The sequence below is a fragment of the Tamandua tetradactyla genome, chromosome 2 (assembly GCF_023851605.1).
Source record: "Tamandua tetradactyla isolate mTamTet1 chromosome 2, mTamTet1.pri, whole genome shotgun sequence".
Lineage (NCBI taxonomy): Eukaryota > Metazoa > Chordata > Mammalia > Pilosa > Myrmecophagidae > Tamandua > Tamandua tetradactyla.
The window spans coordinates 51,451,205-51,476,641 of NC_135328.1; the positions used below are offsets into that span (position 1 = coordinate 51,451,205).

Consider the following 25,437-nt stretch of genomic DNA (forward strand, 5'->3'; position numbering starts at 1 on the left):
GTTTCTAATTAAATGAGCTCCAATATTTGTGTTCTGCTATACAGATTATTGTTATTGTAGTCACACACAGTCTGCTAGTGTCTCTTCATCCTTTCTTTTCATTTCTAATCACACTCCATTCAAATGTCCCCGCGGGATGTGGCTTTCTCTGTTTAGCCTGCAACCCCTCACTTCCCCTCTCCCCTAGTTTATCACTTAGGCAAATTTTGTGTACAATGTTTGATTCTGGAGGCAGTAGTTGCTTGTAGTCTTTCTTTCAGGAGGTGCTACTTTTAAAAAATGAAATAATCAGCTTTTCCTCTGTAGACTGTGGTTCAGTCTTGTCTGTAGAATCATGGTAGGGCATCTAGTGGTCTGTGGGAGTTTCATTGTATCCCCAGTCGGGCATCCAGAGGTACTGGTCAGTGAAGAGAAACCACTAGAGAACTACAGAGGATGAGAGGCTACATAATTGGGGACATTTCTCAAGTGGCAGGGCAAGGCACCTTTCCAGTCAATGTGTAACTCAGAAATTGCTTAAATAGGTGAAAGAATTAAGTAAATAAAAAAGAATGAACTAAAGAGTGATCAGAACAAGAAACAGAGGAGGGGGGAAATCGGACTTCTGTCAGGATAAATGAGTCTTTGAGACCTTTTTTGTTCTTGTATTTTGAGTCAGGTGGTTAGAATACTTAAAAAGTGTATTTCATGTGAGTGCTGAATTTAACCAGCCAGATGGCTCCATCCTTTCACAAATGCTGCCTCTGAAATGAAACATTTGATGTAAAATTTTTCCCCACCTATACTGCTTTTTTCTTTTTAATTTTTTACCCAAATAACACTTTCTCTTAAGACTGTGTTTCTCAGCCAGCCAAATGTTTTTACCCTAGTATTGTGCCACAGCTGCCATGTCCTTGCGGTTGTCTTTTGTTGGTAATGTTGCCACACTTTCTGTTCCTCTATGATGCTTAAAAAACATTCCATTATTCTCGTGGCCCTCTCTTTTCCTAGCAAATATAAATGGCTACCTGCAGGCAAGCTTGACTTTTTACAGTATTTTGAAATTTTTGATTAATGACAGTTACCAAATGATAGTCAACGAAGCCAAGGGCTATGGCAGCTGTAGACTTTTCCTCCTTCAACACAGGTGTAAGACCAACTGTCAAATAATGCTTTCTAGTGATTGCTGCCTTACATCATGAGATATCTGTATGTGTGTGATTTGTTAAAGCTCCTGTCCAATTAGGAGAAAGCCATGAATGGAAATTGATGTACTAGTAGATTCAAACAGAAATTGGCCATAGCCATCTTCTGCAAAATGTTAAAAGTATAAAATTCTAGGACTTAACTCCCAAAAAACCTAGCCTAGCTGTTTTCATATTGACTCTCAATTCACTTGAGCAGATACATTTTGTTTCTGCTCTCACACAAACTGTGCTGAACCCCCTTATATAGTGACTCCTAAAATATCTCACATAGATTCTGTGATTACCTTCTATAAAAAAATATTGTTCCTTGCCCCAGGTTTTTAGATTTACTACCACTCTCTCCCCTATAAGAATCCCTTCCTTCAAGAAAACATGTAATGTAGCAAAATCTGGTTTTTCATTTTTTTTTGTTGTTTTTTTTTTTAACTTCAGAGCAAGCACCAAAAGCACCAGGCCTTCGAAGCAGAGCTGCACGCCAATGCCGATCGGATCCGTGGGGTCATCGATATGGGCAATTCCCTTATTGAGCGTGGAGCCTGTGCTGGCAGTGAAGATGCGGTCAAGGTATAGTCCTGTAGCTCCTCTTCTCTTGGTTCCAGGAAGCATAGGGGCTGGATTTGACTGTCAGTGTGTTATTGTCAACTTACAATTTTGAAATATGGTTTTAAGAAAATAAGCAGAGGGCTTTTTGCTGCATTATAGGTAGTTAAGTGCTGGTGAGAATGACTCTCCTACACATGATTTCCTTTCTTTTAGATCATATCAAATGCGGCTTTAGGAGAGGAGGGAATTCTTCAAGGATTTCACCATCTCTGATGGCTTCCTTTTCTTCCCCAGGTCCGGCTGGCTGCTTTAGCTGACCAGTGGCAGTTCCTGGTACAGAAATCAGCAGAAAAAAGCCAAAAACTCAAAGAAGCCAATAAGCAGCAGAACTTTAACACTGGAATCAAGGACTTTGACTTCTGGCTCTCTGAGGTAATGCTAAATGATTTTCCCTTTGCACCAGTGAGGGATTTATAGTCATTTGGGATGATAAGTCACAACTTTGAAAAAGTAGGGCATGCTAGATGCCACTTTAACAGAAGTCTTCATTATCGTGGTATAAACTGTGTACTGCAAGAGACTTATAAGCCGAAGGAATGAATGTTAAGAGAGAGGGCGGGCCACGGTGGCTCAGCAGGCAAGAATGCTTGTCTGTCATGCCAGAGGACCTGGGTTTGATTTCCAATACCTGCCAATGTAAAAAAAAAAAAAAAAAAAAAAATAGAGAAGAGAGAGCTCATTTTTAGTGGGACTTGACCACAGATCACTAATCTTCATAGGATATGCAAATTGAAAGAAATCATGGAGTCTGTGGCAGACAGCTCTAAAGAGCCTATACTGAGATAGAAGCCAAAATAGCAAGGAGCCAGGAAGCCAGAGTCAGTAATGCATTTTCTCTGTAGAAAATTTGGGTAGTATGTAAAGTAAAATAAGCAGAAATCTTTCAGAGATCACCATGGTTAACATTTTCAGAGTATTTCTTTACATATATTTCCATGAATGTTCGTGTAGATATAGTTTTGTATATAGATGAATTCACAATGTAATGTTTCCTTTATTAGTATATATTGGGGGTATTATCTAAAAGTTCTTCTTAAATATTTGAATAGTTACATAATGGTTCCAACACAGAATTATGCCATAATTTAACTTCCCATATTGTTAGACATTTAGATGTCCACAGCTTTTTGTTAGTATTAATTTTGCTGTGGGGAACTTCTTTGTATATTAATTTTTGTCCATGATGCTGATTGCTTTACTAGGAGAGTTTCCTTGAAGTAGCATTACTGTGTAAAGGTTCAGTGACCTCTGCCTTTAGCCATGATATTTAAATTAAAAGGCTCAAAAGTCTGCATTGATTTGACAGTGGAGATAGGTGCCCTAGGCCCTGCAGGCTAATACAAGTGAGTAAGTAGGTATAACAAGCTTGTTGTGATCAAGAAGTGTCCGAACAGGAACCTGGAATAACAGCTACAATGGGGACATCCTGAATTTTCCAGAACCCTTAGTATGTAGCATACAATAGCCTTTTTCAGAACCCTTAGTATGTAGCATCCAATAGCCTTTTCCTTCTGTGTTTCCACTGCCAAGGTGGAGGCCCTTCTGGCATCTGAAGATTATGGCAAAGACCTGGCTTCTGTGAACAACCTGCTGAAAAAACATCAGTTGCTGGAAGCAGACATATCTGCTCATGAGGTGAGTAGAGAAAGGGACATGAGGACACAGGGTATCTGGGGCATGACTTTCCATGGCTTCTAAGGAAAACAAATGCATTTGAGGAAGGAGAGTAATGTACATCAATTAAAGCAGCAGTTCTCAAATATTTTAGTCTCAAGACCATTTTCTATTCTTAATTATTTGGAAAATATTGGTTTATTGAGCTATGCAGATCATCCAAATGTTGATGTTTTTTCATTATTCAAGACCAAATATTACAACCAATCTCATTAGAAAAATCTTTACATAGTGAAAACTTGTCAAGTTCATGGTGATAGATACAGATTTTCCAAAATTCTAATTTTCTCATAAAAGCTCATATTTTATTGTTAACAGACTTTCAGGTTTCCTTGACATGTAACAGGCTTAATCCATTGATTTTCAACAAAATATCTGCCAAATACCCAAGTCTAAATGGCCCTCCTTTATCTGTTGTTCTTTCAAGTAAAAATGGTAGATCACCAAAAAAGCAGCTAGTTCACCTTGCAACACGTTTTCCTCAAGATAGTCCTTGAACTTCTGTTCAGCATGGGTAGCTTTATGTGTATTTCCCACTTTGTCACACATAATATTAAAGTGGCATGTACTTAAAGGTGGATATTTAGTAAAAGTAACAACTTCTGTTGCTTTTTCAAGGATGTTAGGTGAAACCAGCATTTTTTATTGTGAGTGCATGGCAGTGAGGAATCTGATTTCTACTATTACAGTTTGCCACTGCTGAGTCACCAGCAGTTTTACCCCTTCCCCAACCCTATTGCTTTTGTGCCATCACTACAAATGTCTATACAGTAAAACAGGCAATAATGTCCTAATATTGTTATGGAAATAATTTTGCCTCAGAATCCCAGGGGTTCATATATCACTTTTTTGAGAGCCACTGTGCTAAAGAATATTAATACTCCATGGGATGGATTGTAAATTGTGGATTGTTGTTACACAAACCTATTAAATCTCCTGGTTCCATCACCTTAGTGAGGAATTCCTGAGTTCTTGGTTTTAAGCAGCTGTACATGGAAGACCCAGAGATTTCCCTTTATGTTCCTTGCTCAGGATCGCCTGAAGGACCTGAACAGCCAAGCAGATAGCCTGATGACCAGCAGTGCCTTTGACACTTCTCAAGTAAAGGACAAGCGAGACACCATCAATGGTCGCTTCCAGAAGATCAAGAGCATGGCAGCTTCCCGGCGAGCCAAACTGAATGAATCCCATCGCCTGCACCAATTCTTCCGTGATATGGATGATGAGGAATCCTGGATCAAGTATGTATTCCTGGAACTTCATGTTCAGGATGCTCTGGAATGACCCTTTAACTTTTAAATTTTTATTTTATTTTAATTGTTTAAAAACTTTTCATTTTGAAATATTTTCAAATTTACGTGACCTATTTTACATTCTGTATTTACATTTTATATTTTAGAACCACACGTATTTGAGACCAAAGGAAGAAAGTTTTATTTGGGCTGGAACATAAATTTTCTGTAGCATATAATCTAACTCATCCTATCTGTATAGCTCACTTGAACAATTGAAACACAGCCCAGAATAAGAAAGATGTCCTTTAATCCTGTATAACTTAATATAATGCCTAGATACATCCTATAGTATGTTAAGCAGATAATCAAAAAAATATTGGTAAAGTCCCTTGAGAGATGGGAGAAAAATATGGAACTATTTAACTTTATCATCAGGGAATTCCCTGATACTGTCAAACTTTAGGGACACTCATATCAATAGGCCAAGCCCTTGATCTTGAGACTTACTCTTGTGAAGCTTATATTGGTAGTGGAGAAGCTTAGCCTACCTATAGGTATGCCTGAGAGTTATTTCTGGAGGACCTCTTTTGTTGCTTATATGTGGCCTCACTCTCTCTAAGCCCAACTCTGCAAGTGAAATCATTGCCTTCCCCACTACATGGGACATGATATCCAGGGGTGAAAGTCTCCCTGGCAGCATGGGAGATGACTCCCAGTAATGAGTCTGGTCCTGGCTCTGTGAGATCAGCAATTCTAATCCTGACCAAAGGGGGGAAAAGAAGTGTAACTAATGAAGTATCAGTGGCAGACAGAGTTCAAATAGAGTTGAGAGGCTACTCTGGAGGTGTTTTTATGCAAGCTTCAGTTAGACCTTGCTTGCTACCTATCATAACCACCAAACCCCAACCAGGACCATTCCAACCACTCCTAAAGAACACCTAGGGCAATATATAATAGATTCCACAAGGGTGTTCCATGCACTAGAGTAACTTTCCAGAAACCTACAACCTCCAGATGGGTCCCTAGACCAGATAAGTCCTGAAACCTAGAGAGCCCAGCCTCTCCAGAACATCAGATAGTTCCATCTCCCTACCCTATATTATTGACAGACCCTTCCAACATGAAAAAGTTAAAATGGCCATAGCCCAAACACCCCTAAAGAGAGGAATAGAAAAATCAAAGGTGATGGTAGAGTTATACAGAGAAGGTAGGATTTAACAAATGGATATGATTGCTGAATCATTAAATTGATACCTCTTTTTTTAGTCTCCAGTATCTTAGAGCAACTATAAGTAACAACCTAAAATTGCGGGATTGTAACCCATGCTAAAGTTTGAAATAAGTTCTACAACTAATTGTGGTGCTGTGCTTTGAAATTTATTGCTTTTTTCATATATATATGTTTTTTTCACAAAAAAAGGAAAAAAAGTCCACTGTGAGGATTTAAAAAAAATTTACATGACACTTTCAAAATAAATACAAACTCAAAAACAAGGATTAAAAGAAAATACTAATAAATACGAACTCCAACAAAGCCATACCCCAGATACCCAGATCTATCAGTTTTAACATTTTGAAACATTTGTTGTATCATTCTGTCTATCCAGCATTTGTTGAATCTATCTGTCAGTCCATTTTCTGAACACTTGAGCGTAGGTTGTATAGCCCATGCTCCTTGGACACTTAATATTGTCATGTACATTTCCTCAGAACAAGGACATTCATTTATGCAACCACTGTAAGTACAGTTATCAAGCTCAAGAAATTTAACATTGACATAAACCCTACAGTCTGCATTCCAATTTATTCATGTCCCAGTAATGGCCATTTGAGCCTTTTCTCTTCCCTTGTTAGATTCTGTGTGGGATCACATATTGCATTTAGTTGTCATTGTCTCGATACTGTCTTTTTTTTCTGTTTAATTGTGGGAACATATAAACATAAACTTTCCAATCTCAACCGTTCTGAAGCAAACCATTCAGGTGGGATTGATCACATTGTCAATGTTGTGATACCCTCATCACCTTCCATTACTAAAACTTTCTTGGGGGCGTGGAAGGGGGATGTCAGAGTACTCCAGTGGGGTTTGTACTATTTTTACGGTAAGTTTGAAATCATTTCAAAATAAAAAGTTGAAATAATTAAATACAAAAACCATCTCCCTAAATTGAAACTCCCATTATACATTAACTTCTCATTCCCTGTGCCCCACCAACCCTGGCAACCTCTCCTCTAAATTATTTTGGCCCTTGAGCTTTTTTTTTCTTTGGTTCTTTTTTTTTAAAATTTATTTATTAATTAAAAAATAAAGAAACAAAATAAAACAACATACATAATCAGAAATTCACAATATCATCACTTAGTTGCATATTCATCATTTCTTAGAACATTTGCATCGATTTTAGAAAAAGAAATAAAACGATAACAGAGAAAAAAAAAGTTATACATACCATACCCCTTACCCCGTGCTATCATTGATCACTAGCATTTAAACTAAATTTATTTTAGCATTTGTTCCCCCTATTATTTATTTTTATTCTATATGTTCTACTCCTTTGTTGACAAGGTAGATAAAGGGAGCATCAGACACAAGGTTTTCACAAACACAATCACATTGTGACAGCTGTATCATAATTCAATCATCCTCAAGAAACATGGCTACTGGAACACAGCTCTACATTTTCAGGCAGTTCCCTCCAGCCTCTCCATTACATCTTGAATAACAAGATGATATCTACTTGATGCATAAGAGTAACCTCCAGGATAACCTCTCGACTCTGTTTGGAATCTCTCAGCCATTGACACTTTGTCTCATTTCCCTCTTCCTCCTTTTGGTCGAGAAGGTTTTCTCAATCCCTTCATGCTAAATCTCAGCTCATTCTAGGGTTTTTCTCAATCCCTTGATGCTGAGTCTCCGTTCATTCCAAGATCTCTGTCCCACGTTGCCAGGAAGGTCCACACCCCTGGGAATCATGTCCCACGTAGAGAGGGTTAGGGTGGTGAGACTGCTCGTTGTGTTGGCTGGGGAGAGAGGCCACATCTGAGCAACAAAAGAGGCTCTCTTGGGGGTGACTCTTAGGCCTAAATTTTAAGTAGACTTGACCTATCCTTTGTGGGGTTAAGTTTCATATGAACAAACCCCAAGACTGGGGGCTCTGCCTATAGTTTTGGTTGTCCACACTGCTTGTGAGAATATCAAGAATTCAACTTGGGAAAGTTGAATTTCTCCCCATTCTCACCACTCCCCAAAGGGAGATTTGCAGATACTTTTCCACTCACTAATGGAATCACTCTGGGATTCATCGGGGCATTATTCTGGACAAACTAGCAAAATCTCGTGTCCTACCTGAGATTCCAAGTACTTACGGCGTTCAATCAAACTACCTACATAAGTTATATTAGGAAATGCACTAGTCAAAATATTAATTTTGTAACAAATATTTTTTGCTTTAGTCTCACACAGAAGGTGACATTTTAAAATATTAATTACCGGAGCAGACCGTGGTGGCTCAGCAGGCAGAGTACTCGCCTCCCATACTGGAGACTGGGGCTCGAGTCCCGGTGCCTACCCATGCAAAAAAAAAAAAAAAAAAAAAAAAGATTGATTAAAAAAATAAATTAATAAAATATTAATTACCATCTATTTTCAGTACCCTGCAATAATGACATTCCTTTGTTCTTCCTCATGCAAAAACATTTTTAAAATTCTACCTTGTACATTTTACTATTATTATACACTCTAGGCATTCCTAGATTATACCATCTCAATCTTTAACATCTATCTTTCTTTCTGATTTCATTTATGTCCCCAGTCCTCCTCCCTCTAACATTCTCACATGCAGCTTCATTCAGTGTTTTAACATAATTATATTACAGTTAGGTGGTATTGTGCTGTCCATTTCTGAGTTTTTGTATCCAGTCCTGTTGCACAGTCTGTATCCCTTCAGCTCCAATTACCCAATATCTTACCCTATTTCTGTCTCCTGATGGTCTCTGTTACAAAGAAAATATTCCAAGTTTATTCACTAATGTCAGTTCATATCAATGAGACCATACAGTATTTGTTCTTTAGTTTTTGGCTAGTCTCACTCAGCATAATGTTCTCAAGGACCATCCATGTTGTTACGTACTTCATAAGTTTATTCTGTCTTAAAGCTGCATAATATTCCATCGTATGTATATACCACAGTTTGTTTAGCCACTCATCTGTAGATGGACATATTGGCTGTTTCCATCTCCTTGCAATTGTAAACAATGTGGCTAAAAACATTGGTGTGCAAATGTCCGTTTGTGTCTTTGCCCTTAAGTCCTCTGAGTAGATACCTAGCAGTGGTATTGCTGGGTCATATGGCAATTCTATATTCAGCTTTTTGAGGAACCGCCAAACTGCCTTCCACAGTGGTTGCACCATTTGACATTCCCACCAACAGTGGATAAGTGTGCCTCTTTCTCCACATCGTCTCCAGCACTTGTCATTTTCTGTTTTGTTGATAATGGCCATTCTGGTGGGTGTGAGATGATATCTCATTGTAGTTTTGATTTGCATTTCTCTAATGGCCAGGGACGTTGAGCATCTCTTCATGTGCCTTTTGGCCATTTGTATTTCCTCTTCTGAGAAGTGTCTGTTCAAGTCTTTTTCCCATTTTGTGATTGGATTGGCTGTCTTTTTGTTGTTGAGTTGAACAGTCTCTTTATAAATTCTGGATACTAGACCTTTATCTGATATGTCATTTCCAAATATTGTCTCCTATTGTGTAGGCTGTCTTTTTACTTTCTTGAGGAAGTTCTTCGATGCACAAAAGTGTTTAATTTTGAGGAGTTCCCATTTCTTACTTTCTTTCTTCAGTGCTCTTGCTTTAGGTGTAAGGTCTATAAAACCGCTTCCAATTATAGGATTTATAAGATATTTCCCTACATTTTCCTCTAACTGTTTTATGGTCTTAGACCTAATGTTTAGATCTTTGATCCATTTTGAGTTAACTTTTGTATAGGGTGTGAGATACGGGTCCTCTTTCATTCTTTTGCATATGGATATCCCGTTCTCCAGGCACCATTTATTGAAGAGACTGTTCTGTCCCAGGTGAGTTGGCTTGACTGCCTTATCAAAGATCAGTTGTCCATAGATGAGAGGGTCTATATCTGAACACTCTATTCGATTCCATTGGTCAATATATCTATCTTTATGCCAGTACCATGCTGTTTTGACCACTGTGGCTTCATAACATGCCATCAAGTCCGGCAGTGTGAGACCTCCAGCTTTGTTTTTTTACCTCAAGATACTTTTAGCAATTCGGGGCACCCTGCCCTTCCAGATAAATTTGCTTATTGGTTTTTCTATTTCTGAAAAGTAAGTTGTTGGGATTTTGATTGGTATTGCGTTGAATCTGTGAATCAATTTAGGTAGAACTGACATCTTAACTATATTTAGTCTCCAATCCATGAACATGGTATGCCCTTCCATCTATTTAGGTCTTCTGTGATTTCTTTAAACAGTTTCTTGTAGTTTTCTTTGTACAAGCCTTTTGTCTCTTTAGGTAAATTTATTCCTAAGTATTTTATTCTTTTAGTTGCAATTATAAATGGAATTTGTTTCTTGATTTCCCCCTCAGATTGTTCATTACTAGTGTATAGAAACACTATAAATTTTTGAGGGTTGATCTTGTAACCTGCCACTTTGCTGTACTCGTTTATTAGCTCTAGTAGATTTGCTGTGGATTTTTCAGGGTTTTCGATGTATAGTATCATATCATCTGCAAACAGTGATAGTTTTCCTTCTTCCTTTCCAATTTTGATACCTTGTATTTCTTTTTCTTGTCTAATTGCTCTGGCTAGAACTTCCAACACAATGTTAAATGACAGTGGTGATAGTGGACATCATTGTTTGTTCCTGATCTTAGGGGGAAAGCTTTCAGTTTTTCCCCATTGAGGACAATATTAGCTGTGGGTTTTTTATATATTCCCTTTATCATTTTAAGAAATTTCCTTGTATTCCTATCCTTTGAAGTGTTTTCAATAGGAAAGGATGTTGAATTTTGTCAAATGCCTTCTCTGCATCAATTGAGATGATCATGTGATTTTTCTGCTTTGATTTGTTGATGTGGTGTATTACATTAATTGATTTTCTTATGTTGAACCATCCTTGCATACCTGGGATGAATCCTACTTGGTCATGATATATGATTCTTTTAATGTGTTGCTGGATTCGATTTGCTAGAATTTTGTTGAGGGTTTTTGCATCTATATTCGTTAGAGAGATTGGCCTGTAGTTTTCTTTTCTTGTAATATCTTTGCCTGGCTTTGGTATGAGGGTGATGTTGGCTTCATAGAATGAATTAGGTAGCTTTCCCTCCGCTTCAGTTTTTTTGAAGAGTTTGAGCAGGGTTGGTACTAATTCTTTCTGGAATGTTTGGTAGAATTCACATGTGAAGCCGTCTGGTCCTGGACTTTTCTTTTTGGGAAGCTTTTGAATGACTGATTCAGTTTCTTTACTTGTGATTGGTTTGTTGAGGTCATCTATTTCTTCTTGAGTCAAAGTTGGTTGTTCATGCCTTTCTAGGAAGTTGTCCATTTCATCTACATTGTTGTATTTATTTGCATAAAGTTGTTCATAGTATCCTGTTATTACCTCCTTTATTTCTGTGGGATCAGTGGTTACGTCTCCTCTTCCATTTCTGATCTTATTTATTTGCATACTCTCTCTTCTTCTTTTTGTCAGTCTTGCTAAGGGCAAGATCAATAAGAGAGAAATCTTATTGATTTTCTCATAGAACCAACTTCTGGTTTTATTGATTTTCTCAATTGTTTTCATGTTCTCAATTTCATTTATTTCTGCTCTAATCTTTGTTATTTCTTTCCTTTTGCTTGCTTTGGGGTTAGTTTGCTGTTCTTTCTCCAGTTCTTCCAAGTGGACAGTTAATTCCTGTATTTTTGCCCTTTCTTCTTTTTTGCTATAGGCACTTAGGGCAATAAATTTCCCTCTTAGCACTGCCTTTGCTGCACCCCTTAGGTTTTGATATGTTGTGTTTTCATTTTCATTTGCCTCGCGATATTTACTGATTTCTCGTGTAATTTCTTCCTTGACCCACTGGTTGTTTAAGAGTGTGTTGTTGAGCCTCCACATATTTTTGAATTTTCTGGTGCTTTGCCTATTATTGATTTCCAACTTCATTCCCTTATGATCTGAGAAAGTGTTTTGTATGATTTCAGTCTTTTTAAATTTGTTGAGACTTGCTTTGTGACCCAGCATATGGTCTATCTTTGAGAATGATCCATGAGCACTTGAGAAGAATGTGTATACTGCTGTTGTGGGGTGTAATGTCCTATAAATGTCTGTTAAGTCTAGCTCATTTATTGTAATATTCAAATTCTCTGTTTCTTTCTTGATCCTCTGTCTAGATGTTCTGTCCATTGATGAGAGTGGGGAATTGAAGTCTCCAGCCATTATGGTAGATGTGTCTATTTCCCTTTTCAGTGTTTGCAGTGTTTGCCTCACGTATTTTGGGGCTTTCTGGTTCGGTGCATAAATATTTATGTTTGTTATGTCTTCTTGTTGAATTGTTCCTTTTATCAGTATATAGTATCCTTCTTTGTCTCTTTTAACTGTTTTACATTTGAAATCTAATTTGTTGGATATTAGTATAGCTACTCCTGCTCTTTTCTGGTTGTTATTTGCATGAAATATCTTTTCCCAACCTTTCACTTTCAACCTATGTTTATCTTTGGGTCTAAGATGTGTTTCCTGTAGACAGCATATAGAACGATCCTGTTTTTTAATCCATTCTGCCAGCCTATGTCTTTTGATTGGGGAGTTCAATCCATTAACATTTAGTGTTATTACTGTTTGGGTAGTACTTTCCTCTATCATTTTGCCTTTTGTATTTTGTATGTCATATCTAATTTTCCTTCTCTCTACACTCTTCTCCACACCTCTCTCTTCTGTCTTTTCGTATCTGTCTCTAGTGCTCCCTTTAGTATTTCTTGCAGAGCTGGTCTCTTGGTCGCAAATTCTCTCAGTGACTTTTTGTCTGAAAATGTTTTAATTTCTCCCTCATTTTTGAAGGACAATTTTGCTGGGTATAGAATTCTTGTTTGGCAGTTTTTCTCTTTTAGTAATTTAAATATATCATCCCACTGTCTCGCCTCCATGGTTTCTGCTGAGAAATCTACACATACTCTTTTTGGGTTTCCTTTGTATGTGATGGATTTCCTTTCCATTGCTGCTTTCAAGAGCCTCTCTTTTTCTTTGACCTCTGACATTCTGACTAGTAAGTGTCTTGGAGAACGTCTATTTGGATCTGTTCTCTTTCGGGTATGCTGCACTTCTTGGATCTGTAATTTTAGGTGTTTCATAAGAGTTGGGAAATTTTCAGTGATAATTTCCTCCATTAGTTTTTCTCCTCCTTTTCCCTTCTCTTCTTCTGGGACACCCACAGCACATATATTCGTGCGCTTCATATTGTCTTTCAGTTCCCTGAGTCCCTGCTCATATTTTTCCATTTTTTCCCCTATAGTTTCTGTATCTTGTTGGATTTCAGATGGTCCATCCTCCAGTTCACTGATCCTAACCTCTGTCTCTTGAAATCTACCACTGTAGGTTTCCATTGTTTTTTCATCTCTTTTACTGTATCTTTCATCCCCATAAGTTCCGTGATTTGTTTTTCAGACTTTCCATTTCTTCTTTTTGTTCGTTCCTTGCCTTCTTCATATCCTCCGTCAATTCATTGATTTGGTTTTTCATGAGGTTTTCCATGTCTGTTCGTATATTCTGAATTAGTTGTTTCAGCTCTTCTATCTCATTTGAGCTATTGGTTTGTTCCTTTAACTGGGCCATATCTTCAATTTTCCTGGCATGATTTGTTATTTTTTGCTGGCATCTAGACATTTAATTACCTTAATTAGTTTATTCTGGAGATTGCTTTCACTTCTCTTACCTAGGGTTTTCTTACTAGATGAATTTGTTTTCTATCTGTTCTTTGACCTTCAGTTCAGCTTTTTCTGGACCTCTAGCTTAGGTTTTGTTTAACAGAGGATAATTTTTCAGTTCTTGTTTTCTTGTTTCTTGCCCTGCTTGTATGGTGCCTTTTCCCTCCCCACCCTTAGGAGGGTCTACATGGGTATTATAGACTAAACTGGCCTCCTATCAGGGGCAAGGAGTGACCTGCATCAGTTTTCCCTGAGGGTGAGACCCAGCAGGTTAAAAGACTTTCCTGTGAAGTCATTGGGCTCTGTTTTTCTTATCCTGTCCAGTATGTGGGGTGTTTGCCTGCAGGTCGCACCAGCAAAAGATGTTGCGGCACTTATAACTTTGGACGACTCTCCCTGCTGGGGGCATGGTGGAGACCGAGGAGAGGTTGTAGGCTGGTTTTAATGGCTTCAAATTGCCATGCCCTGGGGTCTGAATTCCTTGAGGGAGGGATTCCACCTGAGTTGGGCTTCACCCCTCCCCTGGGGAAGGGGCAGGTGGGAGACAGTCCTGAAAGCAGCCCATTTCTGCCTATGCCTGGGGCAGTTGCAGCCCGAGAAGTCCTGCCGCTGAATCCAGAGGCTGCCAAGTCTCCGTAGAGACACAACCACTAAAGCCTCCGTTTCCTCCCCTTTCCTCTTTTTTCATGAGCCCAATGAGTGACCTCTGCCTTGACCAGGTTTAGAGTCTCTTTCCTTTCCCTCTGGGAAGCTGCCTGTGTGGGAGCGGCACCAGCCGCCACGGCTTGGGGAACTCGGTTTTGGGGAGGCTTGCAGCTGGTCCATCTGGTCCACACTGGGGTACACTGTGTGTCCAGTCACTGACGTGGCTCCAGGTGCTGTTCTGTACTGTTTCTGGTTATTTAGTAGTTGTTCTGGAGGACGAACTAAAACGCGCACATTGCTAAGCCACCATCTTGACTCCCTTGAGCTTTTAATAGCAGGTGGTAGGAGCCATAGGTCTGCTTTTGTGAGTCAAGACTTGGTCTGCGTTGCCGTAAGGTTTCGGTCTTTCCTGGACTGTATTGGGAATAAAGGGAAGTATGGCAGGAAGGAGGCAGGCTCAGAGGCCATCCTGGGTTGGGATCTCTGCTCTTCCACACACTCATGTAGGGCACTTTCAGTTTCTTCATCTAATGTCCAGGTGTAAAGTAATAATTATCAGTAATAAACTCTAAAATGGTAGTGATTCATGATGAACACACTAGACCCTATCTAAACCCTACCTTTTATTCACTGGAAGAATTAATGAACTTTGTATTTGGAACAGGCATTCTGATCTCCTGGTGAAGAGCTGAGCTCCTTGAAAGGAAATTGAATTTTGTTTAATCTTCTCCCTCAGAATTTCAATCTACCTTTCTGATGTAGCATACAAATTTTTTTAATGTTTTTTAAACATAACAGCGTACAAACATTCTTAACCATATGATATATATGATATATATATATATATGATATATATATGGTATATAATCAATAACTCATCATCACATGATTGGGTATTCATCACCAAAGATTATTTCTTAGAACATTTGCATCAATTCAGAAAAAGAAATAAAAGAAAAAAAACTCATTGTTTGCTAGTATTTCCATCTACCCAATACATTTTAGCCTTTGTTTCCCCTATTTTTTTCTATATCCCTTAGCACTCCCTTTCATTGATCACTAGCATTTCAATCTACTAAATTTATTCTAACATTTGTTCCCCCTATTATTTGTTTATTTTAATCCATATGTTTTACTCATCTGTCCATACCGTAGATAAAATAAGCATCAGACACAAGGTTTTCACAATCACACAGTTCACTTTGCGGAAGCTATATCATTATACAATCGTCTTCGAGAAACATGCCTAGTGGAACACAGATCTACATTTTCAGGCAGTTCCTCTAGCCTCTCTGTTACACCTTAACTAAAAAGGTGATACCTATTTAATGCGTAAGAATAACATCCAGGATAACCTCTTGACTCTGTTTGAAATCTCTCAGCCATTGACACTTTATTTTGTCTCATTTTGCTCTTCCCCCTTTTTGGTCAAGAAGATTTTCTCAATCCCTTGATGCTGAGTCTCAGCTCATTCTAGGATTTCGGTCCCATGTTGCCAGGAAGATCCACACCCCTGGGAGTCATGTCCCATGTAGAGAGGGGGAGGGTGGTGAGTTTGATTGTTGTGTTGGCTGAGAGAGGCCACATCTGAGGAACAAAAGAGGTTCTCTTGGGGGTGACTCTTAGGCTTCATTTTAAGTAGTCTTAGTCTCTCCTTTGCCAAAGATAACTTTTATATGAATAAAACCCCAAGATTGAGGGCTCAGTCTGTTGCTTTTGTTGTCCCCACTGCTTATGAGAATATCAGGGAATCTCTACATGGGGAAATTGAATTTTCCACCTTTCTTGCCTGTCCCCCAAGGGGAATTTGCAAATTCTTTTTTATTCACTTAGACCATTTTTAAAGATAAAATCCCCTCTTTCTTTCTTCCTTAAAGGAATATGTATTTAAGATAAATAGGGTCTCCCGTGTTCTCTAATGCATTCCCAGCCCTCTGCACAGAGTCTAGACCCAGTAGGTGCTCATAGATACATATATCAGTAGAGGAGATTCTTAGATATTGTTCATTTGAGAAATGCAGTGTTTGTTTACCAGAAGACTGGTAAGGGTTTTCCCAGAATTTGGTAGGTGTAGATCAGAGCATCATGGGGTCTATAAATTTCAAAACTCTTTTGACTACACATCTCATAGTGAAAACAAGGAGGAGCAGACTGACCCTCTACCTGCCTGTGTTATCCAGAGAGAAAAAATTGCTGGTGAGTTCTGAGGACTATGGCCGAGACTTAACAGGTGTTCAGAACCTGAGGAAGAAGCACAAACGGCTGGAGGCAGAACTGGCTGCTCATGAACCAGCAATTCAGGTGAGGCCCTAAGAGACCAGGGGAGCTTGAATGGGCCCAGAAATTCTTTGCTTTTGTTTATTTCTTTGAGATCATTATTAGTATTCATGATGTACTAGCCCAAACCAGGTAGGGGCATTTTTGAATTTGATGTTGAGCCCTTTCCCTTGAATCCTAGAGGGGGAGTAACCAAGAACAGGCGACAGAGGACCTCCCACTATTAATCTAATCATTTCTTGCCTGTCAGGGTGTCCTGGACACTGGAAAGAAGCTGTCTGATGATAACACTATTGGGAAAGAGGAGATTCAGCAGCGTCTGGCACAATTTGTGGAGCACTGGAAAGAGCTGAAGCAGCTGGCAACAGCCCGGTGAGTGGTTAGAGGGAGGGGCATGTTCTCCTGCTCTTGGGTAGAGTGTAGAAGGAAGGCCAGCATCCTGAGGTCAGGCTGGCCCAGTTGGCTAGCACCACAGTCAGCTTGTGCGAAAACCACCTTGAACAGGCCAATACTGAGCTGTCTCATTACGTGAATCTCTTATTTGTAGTATGTGAAGGCTGGACTGAAACGTTTACATGCCACCCTCTTCCTAAAAGATTATGGCTGATTTTTTTGTCCCTGTTTTTTTGCTATTTTTTTCCTTGTCTCCTGTATTAGGGGTCAGCGGCTAGAAGAGTCCTTGGAATATCAGCAGTTTGTAGCAAATGTGGAAGAAGAAGAGGCCTGGATCAATGAGAAAATGACTCTTGTAGCCAGTGAAGATTATGGAGACACTCTTGCTGCTATACAGGTCAGAGAGAAACTAAAGATGCCACCGGCTTTCCCTGTTAAAAGTGCCTGTGGTTCATCATTTTCCTGCTGGTTTGCTAAATAACCTTATTCTTACCAATAGAGTATTCACAGAGCGAGCAGCCATGGCCTCACTGGTTGATTTTAGCCCTCAAGATCCCACGCTAGGGATGTTGCCCCTTTGTAGGTAAAATTGGCCTGACTTGTCAAGCCCAGTTCCTAGAGCCCTATTGTCAGTCAAGCAGTTACCATAGGTTAGTTGTAACCCCTAAATATATCGGTTAACTGTTGCTGTGTAACAGCACACCTAATACTTAACCAATTGAAAACAACAATTGATGATTTCCCAGGATTAAGTGTAAATTGGCAGGCATTTCCTGTACTGCTTTCACTTTGGATTGGGATCACTCATGCAGCTGCATTCAAATGAAGAGTGGGCTAGACTGAAAGATCCACTATGGCCTCACCCACACATCTGACATCTGACCCTGTCTGTTGGCTGGGATGAGGATAGCCTCTCATCCTCTGTAGGTCAGACCAGCTTCGGCTGTGGTGCTTTCAAGGCAGCATTTAAAGAGGCAAAAGTAAATGCCGCAAATTCTCTTAAGGCCTAGTCCCAGACATCATCCATCATCATACTCAGTGCGTTCTACTGATCAAAGCAAGTCACAAGGCTGTCCAGAATCATGTGGTGGAAACACAGGCTCACTTCTTGATGGGAAGGAGTTATAAAATACCATAGCCATGCTTTTCAGTCTACCAAACCAAATGTTTCTAAGTTCCTGCCACCAGATGTGAAAGCAGAGTCTGCATTCCCCAAAATCAAGATATTCCCTGAGCCACATTTCTCTCAATTGGAATCATTTCGAGCTAAGTTTAGGATGATTTGGGTAGAATTCAGGTGAAGTAAATGATATCCTATCTTTACATACCTTAGAAGCAAACAAAAAAGGACATTGTCTTCAATGTTCAAATTGTACTAAAGAAAAGAAAGGACTTGATAGGTCCTTTATGAATTTTGCTCAAGTTAAGTCTTAAAAATAAGTGGCATTATTTTTTTGGATGTTTATCATAAGCTCCTTTTTGTTCATTCTTGTAGTCTCCTAGAGGGAAAGAGGGACATTATACAGATTGATAGGAAGAGCTCAAATGTAAACCCCTTCAGAAAAGCCTTCTTTAACTGTAGGTTCTCAGCCCACATCCCACCACAGGTTATTTCCTGTGTTTGTTGTAGTCCCCAACTAGATTGTCATGTGTGTCGGGGTAGGGGCCATAACAGTTTCCTTGCCATCTATCCCCTATACACTGGCATAAAATAGGCTTTTAATAGCTGGCCTTGTTGCTTCCACTCTAGGGCTTACTGAAGAAACATGAAGCTTTTGAGACAGACTTCACTGTCCATAAGGATCGTGTGAATGATGTCTGCACTAATGGACAAGACCTCATTAAGAAGGTGAGCCTGGCCCAATGGCAAAACCCTCATTTCCCATTTCAGGACAGTAGATGCTGATATAACAGTTGCCGTACAAAGCTCATCTCCTGGGATAGTCATGAAACAAAGGTTTGCATGAAGAATAATAACAATTCCATTACAGAATTTCCAAAATAAGACAGATTAAATCCTGAATTGGATATTTTCTTCCTTTTCCTATCCAGTTAGTAAAGTTAGTCTACAACTCTTATTTTTTCTGCCTTAATTAAGCAAACAGAGAAGCATCTTTGTTGTCTTATCTGCTACTCTTTCTAAGACATTGGCACTCCCAAATGGCTGCTCTCTTAGTTTATTATTTCTCAAGTGATATAAGTTCATTATAGCAATAGTAGAAAATACAAATAAGCAAAACATTTTTTAAAATCAGCCATCAACCCACCACCCAATATTACTAAGATTTTGGTGTCTAAACTTCCAAACTTTCTTTTCACATATATGGAGTTCCCACTGTATAAAATAGATGGATACCTGTTAAATAGGGTTATCCTGCTTTATAACATTATCAGAGACCTGGCTGCTATAAAGGAAATATAGAAATGAATCTGTTAGAATCACAAGGTTTATTTTGTTCAAATGAAATTTTTCCCTTTATCTCTTTAGGGATAAAGGAAAAAATAAATCGCCTTGATACTTTTTCACTAGCAAGTCAAGTCACTTACTGAAGTGGAAATTCTAGACTAAAGGCAGTGTAGTTGTCGGTCATGAATTAATCACCACTGATCACTTAGGTAAATAAACTCAATGCCACAGAATAAACATTTTAACAAGCATAATTTCCTGTAGAAAACAATTATGAGTAAATAAAATTTCTTATCAGAAAATATGGCCTTAGGGAAAATAAAAAAGAAAATATGGACTTGAGATTAGGATTTTGTTCTATAGGAGGTAAAAATGTAGTTTAAAACTTTTCAATGGATAGTTTATTTTGCCTTGCCCGTACAGCAAATAAACTAACATGAAACTTATTTCTGATACTGATGTAGGTGCTGATAGAGATGTAGATGTAGCCTTAGGTAAGGAATCCCTCACTCCCTTACACTGTTCTTGTTCTCTCTCCACCACCCCTCCCATCTCTCTCTCTCTCTCACACACACACATATAAACCTGGATAATGTTCTCTGTTCTTTAAACCTGTGAGATAACAGGTTTGTGAATATTCTTCAGCCTTCTGGCAAAAAGTTCAGTACTTTATTCCCAGCAGCACTTGGGTCAACAACTTTGTTTCCTCTTTATATTCTATGGAGACTTGTCATCTCCATTTTCAAATATGGTTTTAACCCAGGCTGAATCAAAGTGTTTGCTGCTTAACAATTTTCTGTCTCGGCAGTGTCAAATTTTTTTTTAACCATTGATTTCATTGCATATATATAGTAGCCATTCTTGGGTGATAGTATTTTAATCCATATTTTTCCTGTCAAAAATAATACTTGTAGATACATCATTATGAGTTAACATTTAAGCATTTTCCTTATTATGTCTTTAGAAGAAATTTCTCAAAGTAGAATTACCAATATAAAGAGCATTTTTCTTTTTAAAAGGCTTTTACAGTGTTACTCTTTTTTTAACTTTATTAATTAAAAAAATTAACAAAACATTAAGATATCATTCCATTCTACATATACAATCAGTAATTCAGTAATTCTTAATATCATCACATAATTGCATATTCATCATTTCTTAGAACATTTGCATCGATTTAGAAATGAAATAAAAGGACAACAGAAAAAGAAATAAAACGATAACAGAGAAAAAAAAAGATTATACATACCATACCCCTCACCCCTCGCTTTCATTTACCACCAGCATTTCAAACTAAATTTATTTTGACATTTGTTCCCCCTATTATTTATTTATTATATATATATTTTTTTTATTAATTAAAAAAATTAACAAAACATTTAGATATCATTCCATTCTACATATATAATCAGTAATTCCTAATATCATCACATAGTTGCATATTCATCATTTCTTAGTACATTTGCATCGATTTAGAAAAAGAAATAAAGACAACAGAAAAAGAAATAAAATGATAATAGAGGAAAAAAAGACTATGCATACCATACTCCTTACCCCCCACTTTCATTTACCACTATTTCAAACTGAATTTATTTTAACATTTGTTCCCCCTATTATTTATTTTTATTCCATATGCTCTGTTCTTCTGTTGATATAGTAGTAAAAGGGGCATCAGACATAAGGTTTTCACATTCACAGAGTCTCATTGTGAAAGCTATATCATTGTTTGATCATCATCAAGAAACATGGCTACTGGAACACAGCACTACATTTTCAGGCAGTTCCCTCCAGCCTCTCCACTACATCTTGAACAACAAGGTGATATCTACTTAATGCGTAAGAATAACCTCCAGGATAACCTCTTGACTCTGTTTGGAATCTCTCAGCCATTGACACTTTGTCTCATTTTACTCTTCCTCCTTTTGGTCGAGAAGGTTCTCTCAATCCCTTGATGTTAATTCTCAGCTCATTCTAGGGCTTTTCTCAGTCCCTTGATGCTGAGTCTCAACTCATTCCAGGATCTCTGTCTCACATTGCCAGGAAGGTCCACACCCCTGGGAGTCATGCCCCACGCAGAGAGGGGGAGGGTGGTGAGACTGCTTGTCATGTTGGCTGGAGAGAGGGGCCACATCTGAGCAACAAAAGAGGCTCTCTTGGGGGTGATTCTTAGGCCTAAATTTTAAGTAGACTTGACCTATCCTTTGTGGGGTTAAGTTTCATGTGAACAAAACCCAACACTGGGGGCTCAGCCTATAGCTTTGGTTGTCCACACTGCTTGTGAGAATATCAAGAATTCAACTTGGGGAAGTTGAATTTCTCCCCACTCTCACCATTCCCCGAAGGGGGCTTGCAAATACTTTTCCAGTCACTGATCAAATCATTCTGGGATTCCTCGGGGCATCACTCTGGACAAACCAACGAAATCTCATGTGCTACCTGAGATTCCAAGTACTTACGACATTCAATCAAACTATCTACATGAGTTATATTAGGAAATGCTCTAGTCAAAATCTAAATTTTGTAACAAATAAACATTTTTTGCTTTAGTCTCACACATAAGGTGACATTTAAAAATATTAATTATCATCTATTTCAACACCCTGCAATAATGACATTCCTCTGCTCTTCCTCATGCCAAAACATTTTAAAAATTTGTACATTGTACATTTCACTATTATTATACATGCTAGGCATTCCTAGATTATACCATCTCGATCTTTACCATCTATCTTTCTTTCTGATTTCATTTATGTCCCGAGCCCTCCTCCCTCGATCATTCTCACATGCAGCTTCATTCAGTGTTTTAACATAATTACATTATAGTTATGTAGTTACGTAGTATTGTGCTGTCCATTTCTGAGTTTTTATATTCAGTCCTGTTATACAATCTGTATCCCTTCAGCTCCAATTACCCAATATCTCACCCTATTTCTATCTCCTGATGGTCTCTGTTACCAAGGAAATATTCCAAGTTTATTCACTAATGTCAGTTCATATCAGTGAGACCATACAGTATTTTTGTTTCTGGCTAATCACACTCAGCATAATGTCCTTAAGGTCCATCCATGTTGTTACATACTTCATAACTTTATTCTGTCTCACAGCTGCATAATATTCCATCTTATGTAAATGTCACAGTTTCTTTAGTCACCTCTCTGCTGATGGACATTTTGGCTATTTCCATCTCTTGGTAATGGTTAATAATGCTGCTATAAACATTGGTGTGTAAATGTCCATTTGTGTCCTTGGCCTCATTTCCTTTGAGTAGAGATAGCATATAGATGGGTCCTGTTTTTTAATCAGCTCTGCCAGACTATGTCTTTTGATTGGAGAATTTAATCCATTAACATCCAGTGTTATTACTTTCTTCTATTATTTTGCCTTCTGGATTTTATATGTCATATCTAATTTTCCTTCTTATTACCTTTACTCATAGTCTTCCTTTCTACACTCTTCTCCACACCTCTCTCTTCTGTCTTCGTATCTGTCTCTAGTGTTCCCTTTAGTATTTCTTGCAGAGCTGGTCTCTTGGTCACAAATTCTCTCAGTGATTTTTTTGTCTGAAAATGTTTTAATTTCTCCCTCATTTTTGAAGGACAATTTTGCTGGATATAGAATTCTTGGTTGGCAGTTTTTCTCTTTTAATAATTTAAATATATCATCCCACTGTCTTCTCACCATGGTTTCTGCTGAGAGATCTGCGCATAGTCTTATTGGGCTTCCCTTGTATGTGATGGATTGCTTTTCTCTTGCTGCTTTCAAGATCCTCTCTTTCTCTTTGACCTCTGACATTCTGATTAGTAAATGTCTTGGAGTATGTCTATTTGGATTTATTCTCTTTGGGGTATGCTGCACTTCTTGGATCTGTCATTTTAAGTGTTTCATAAGAGTTGGGAAATTTTCAGTGATAATTTCCTCCATTAGTTTTTCTCCTCCTTTTCCCTTCTCTTCTTCTGGGACACCCACAACACGTATATTCGTGCACTTCATATTGTCTTTCAATTCCCTGAGTCCCTGCTCATATTTTTCCATTTTTTCCCTATAGTTTCTGTTTCTTGTCGGATTTCAGATGTTCCATTCTCCAGTTCAGAAATCCTACGTTCTGTCTCTTGAAATCTACCATTGTAGTAGGTTTCCATTGTTTTTTTCATCTCTTCTACTGTGTCTTTCATTCCCATAAGTTCTGTGATTTGTTTTTTCAGACTTTCAGTTTCTTCTTTTTGTTTTTTCCTTGCTTTCTTTATATCCTCCCTCAATTCATTGATTTGGTTTTTGATGAGGTTTTCCATGTTTGTTCATACATTCTGAATTAATTGTTTCAGCTGCTGTATGTCATTTGAATTGTTGGTTTGTTCCTTTGACTGGGCCATATCTTCAATTTTTCTAGTGTGATTTGTTATTTTTGCTGGCGTCTAGGCATTTAATTACCTTAATTAGTTTATTCTGGAGATTGCTTTCACTTCTTTTATCTAGGGTTTTCTTGCTGGATGAATTTGTTGTCTGTCTGTTCTTTGACATTCCATTCAGCTTTATCTGGACCTTTAGCTTAAGTTTTGTTTAACAGAGGAGAATTTTCCAGTTCTTGTTTTCTTGTTTCTTGCCCTGCTTGTGTGGTACCTTCCCCCTCCCCCCACACTTACGAGGGTCTACTTAGATATTATATACCCCAGCCAGATTTTCCCAGACCAAACTGGCCTCCTGTCAGGAGGAAAGAGTCACCTGCGTCGGTTTTCCCTGAGGTGAGACCCAGCAGGTTGAAAGACTTTCCTGTGAAGTCTCTGGACTCTGTTTTTCTTATCCTGCCCAGTATGTGGCACTTGTCTGACTGCAGGTCCCACCAGCATAAGATGATGCGGTACCTTTAACTTTGGCAGACTCTCCCTTTGGGAGTGTGGTGGAGACAGAGCAGAGGATGTAGGCTGGTTTTAATGGCTTCAAATTACCAAGCCCTGGGGTCTGAATTCCTTGATGGAGGGATTCCACCTGAGTTGGGCTTCACCCCTCCCCTGGGGAAGGCACAGGCTCCAGACAAGCCCCCAAAAGAGCTCACTTCTGCCTATGCCTGGGGCAGTTACAGCCTGAAAAGTCCTGCCGCTGTATCCAGAGGCAGTCAAGCCTTTATAGATACACAGCCACAAAAACCTCTGTTTCCTTCTTTTTTTTTTTCCCCCCCTTTTTCTGTCAGTCCTGCCCCCTTGGCGCTGGGGCAAAAATGAGCAACCTCTGCTTTGATCAGGTTCACCTAAGCTGGGGGCCTATTTTTAGTAGTCAGAATTTGTTAATTAGTTCCACAATTGACGTTTGATTGTGCCCAGTCCCTGCTGCTGGTAAAGTCCTTTCCTTTCCCCTCTGGGAAGCAGCCTGTGGGGGAGGGGCGCTGGCCACTGCAGCTTTGGGAACTCACGGTTCTGGGGGGTGCTCGCAGCTGGTTCAGCTGGTCCAGACTGGAGTACGCTGTGTGTCTGGTGACTGCCGTGGCCCCAGGAGCTGTTCTGTACTGTTTCTGGTTATTTAGTAGTTGTTCTGGAGGACGAACTAAAACGCGCATGTTGTTAAGCCGCCATCTTGACCCGGCTGTGTTACTCTTACAAATTATTCTTCCCCTGGCTGTGGACAGGGGAACAAATAGTCCTTCTTATTGAAATTGAGAGCCTTCCCAACGAGGGCACGGATCAGGTGACAGCAGCAGGAGGGGAAGCTGACCACTGTGTGTTCTTCTCTTTGTGGCCTAGAACAATCACCATGAGGAGAACATCTCTTCAAAGATGAAGGGCTTAAATGGAAAAGTATCAGACCTGGAGAAAGCTGCAGCTCAGAGGAAATCTAAACTTAATGAAAACTCTGCTTTCCTTCAGTTCAATTGGAAGGCTGATGTGGTGGAATCCTGGATTGGTAAGCACTATACCAGTAAGGCCCGAAGTTTCTTAATCTATTCTTCTAAGCCAGCAAGATTGTTCCCAGAACTATTTCCCATGCAGCTGTTTTTCTTCTGCAGAGAATAAACTAATTGAATGCAGGAGTATCCAAGAACCCTGCCAGTGGGGTAGACCATTGGCCACCAGCTAGAAGACAACCAGAGAGTTGGGGTCACAAC

General features: G+C 38.9%; 1 protein-coding gene across 9 annotated transcripts in view; it reads left to right on the top strand.

Moving 5' to 3' along the window:
- SPTAN1 (spectrin alpha, non-erythrocytic 1) overlaps nt 1–25,437 on the top strand; it is a 97,617-nt gene that overhangs the window by 63,483 nt on the left and 8,697 nt on the right. For all 9 annotated transcript variants that reach the window (XM_077146491.1, XM_077146518.1, XM_077146507.1 and 6 more), the window contains 9 exons: nt 1,620–1,751; nt 2,025–2,162; nt 3,321–3,425; nt 4,497–4,705; nt 16,447–16,567; nt 16,794–16,915; nt 17,201–17,333; nt 18,687–18,785; nt 25,076–25,235. In XM_077146491.1, coding sequence (XP_077002606.1) covers nt 1,620–1,751; nt 2,025–2,162; nt 3,321–3,425; nt 4,497–4,705; nt 16,447–16,567; nt 16,794–16,915; nt 17,201–17,333; nt 18,687–18,785; nt 25,076–25,235 — 1,219 coding nt within the window. The remainder of the gene's footprint in view (nt 1–1,619; nt 1,752–2,024; nt 2,163–3,320; nt 3,426–4,496; nt 4,706–16,446; nt 16,568–16,793; nt 16,916–17,200; nt 17,334–18,686; nt 18,786–25,075; nt 25,236–25,437) is intronic.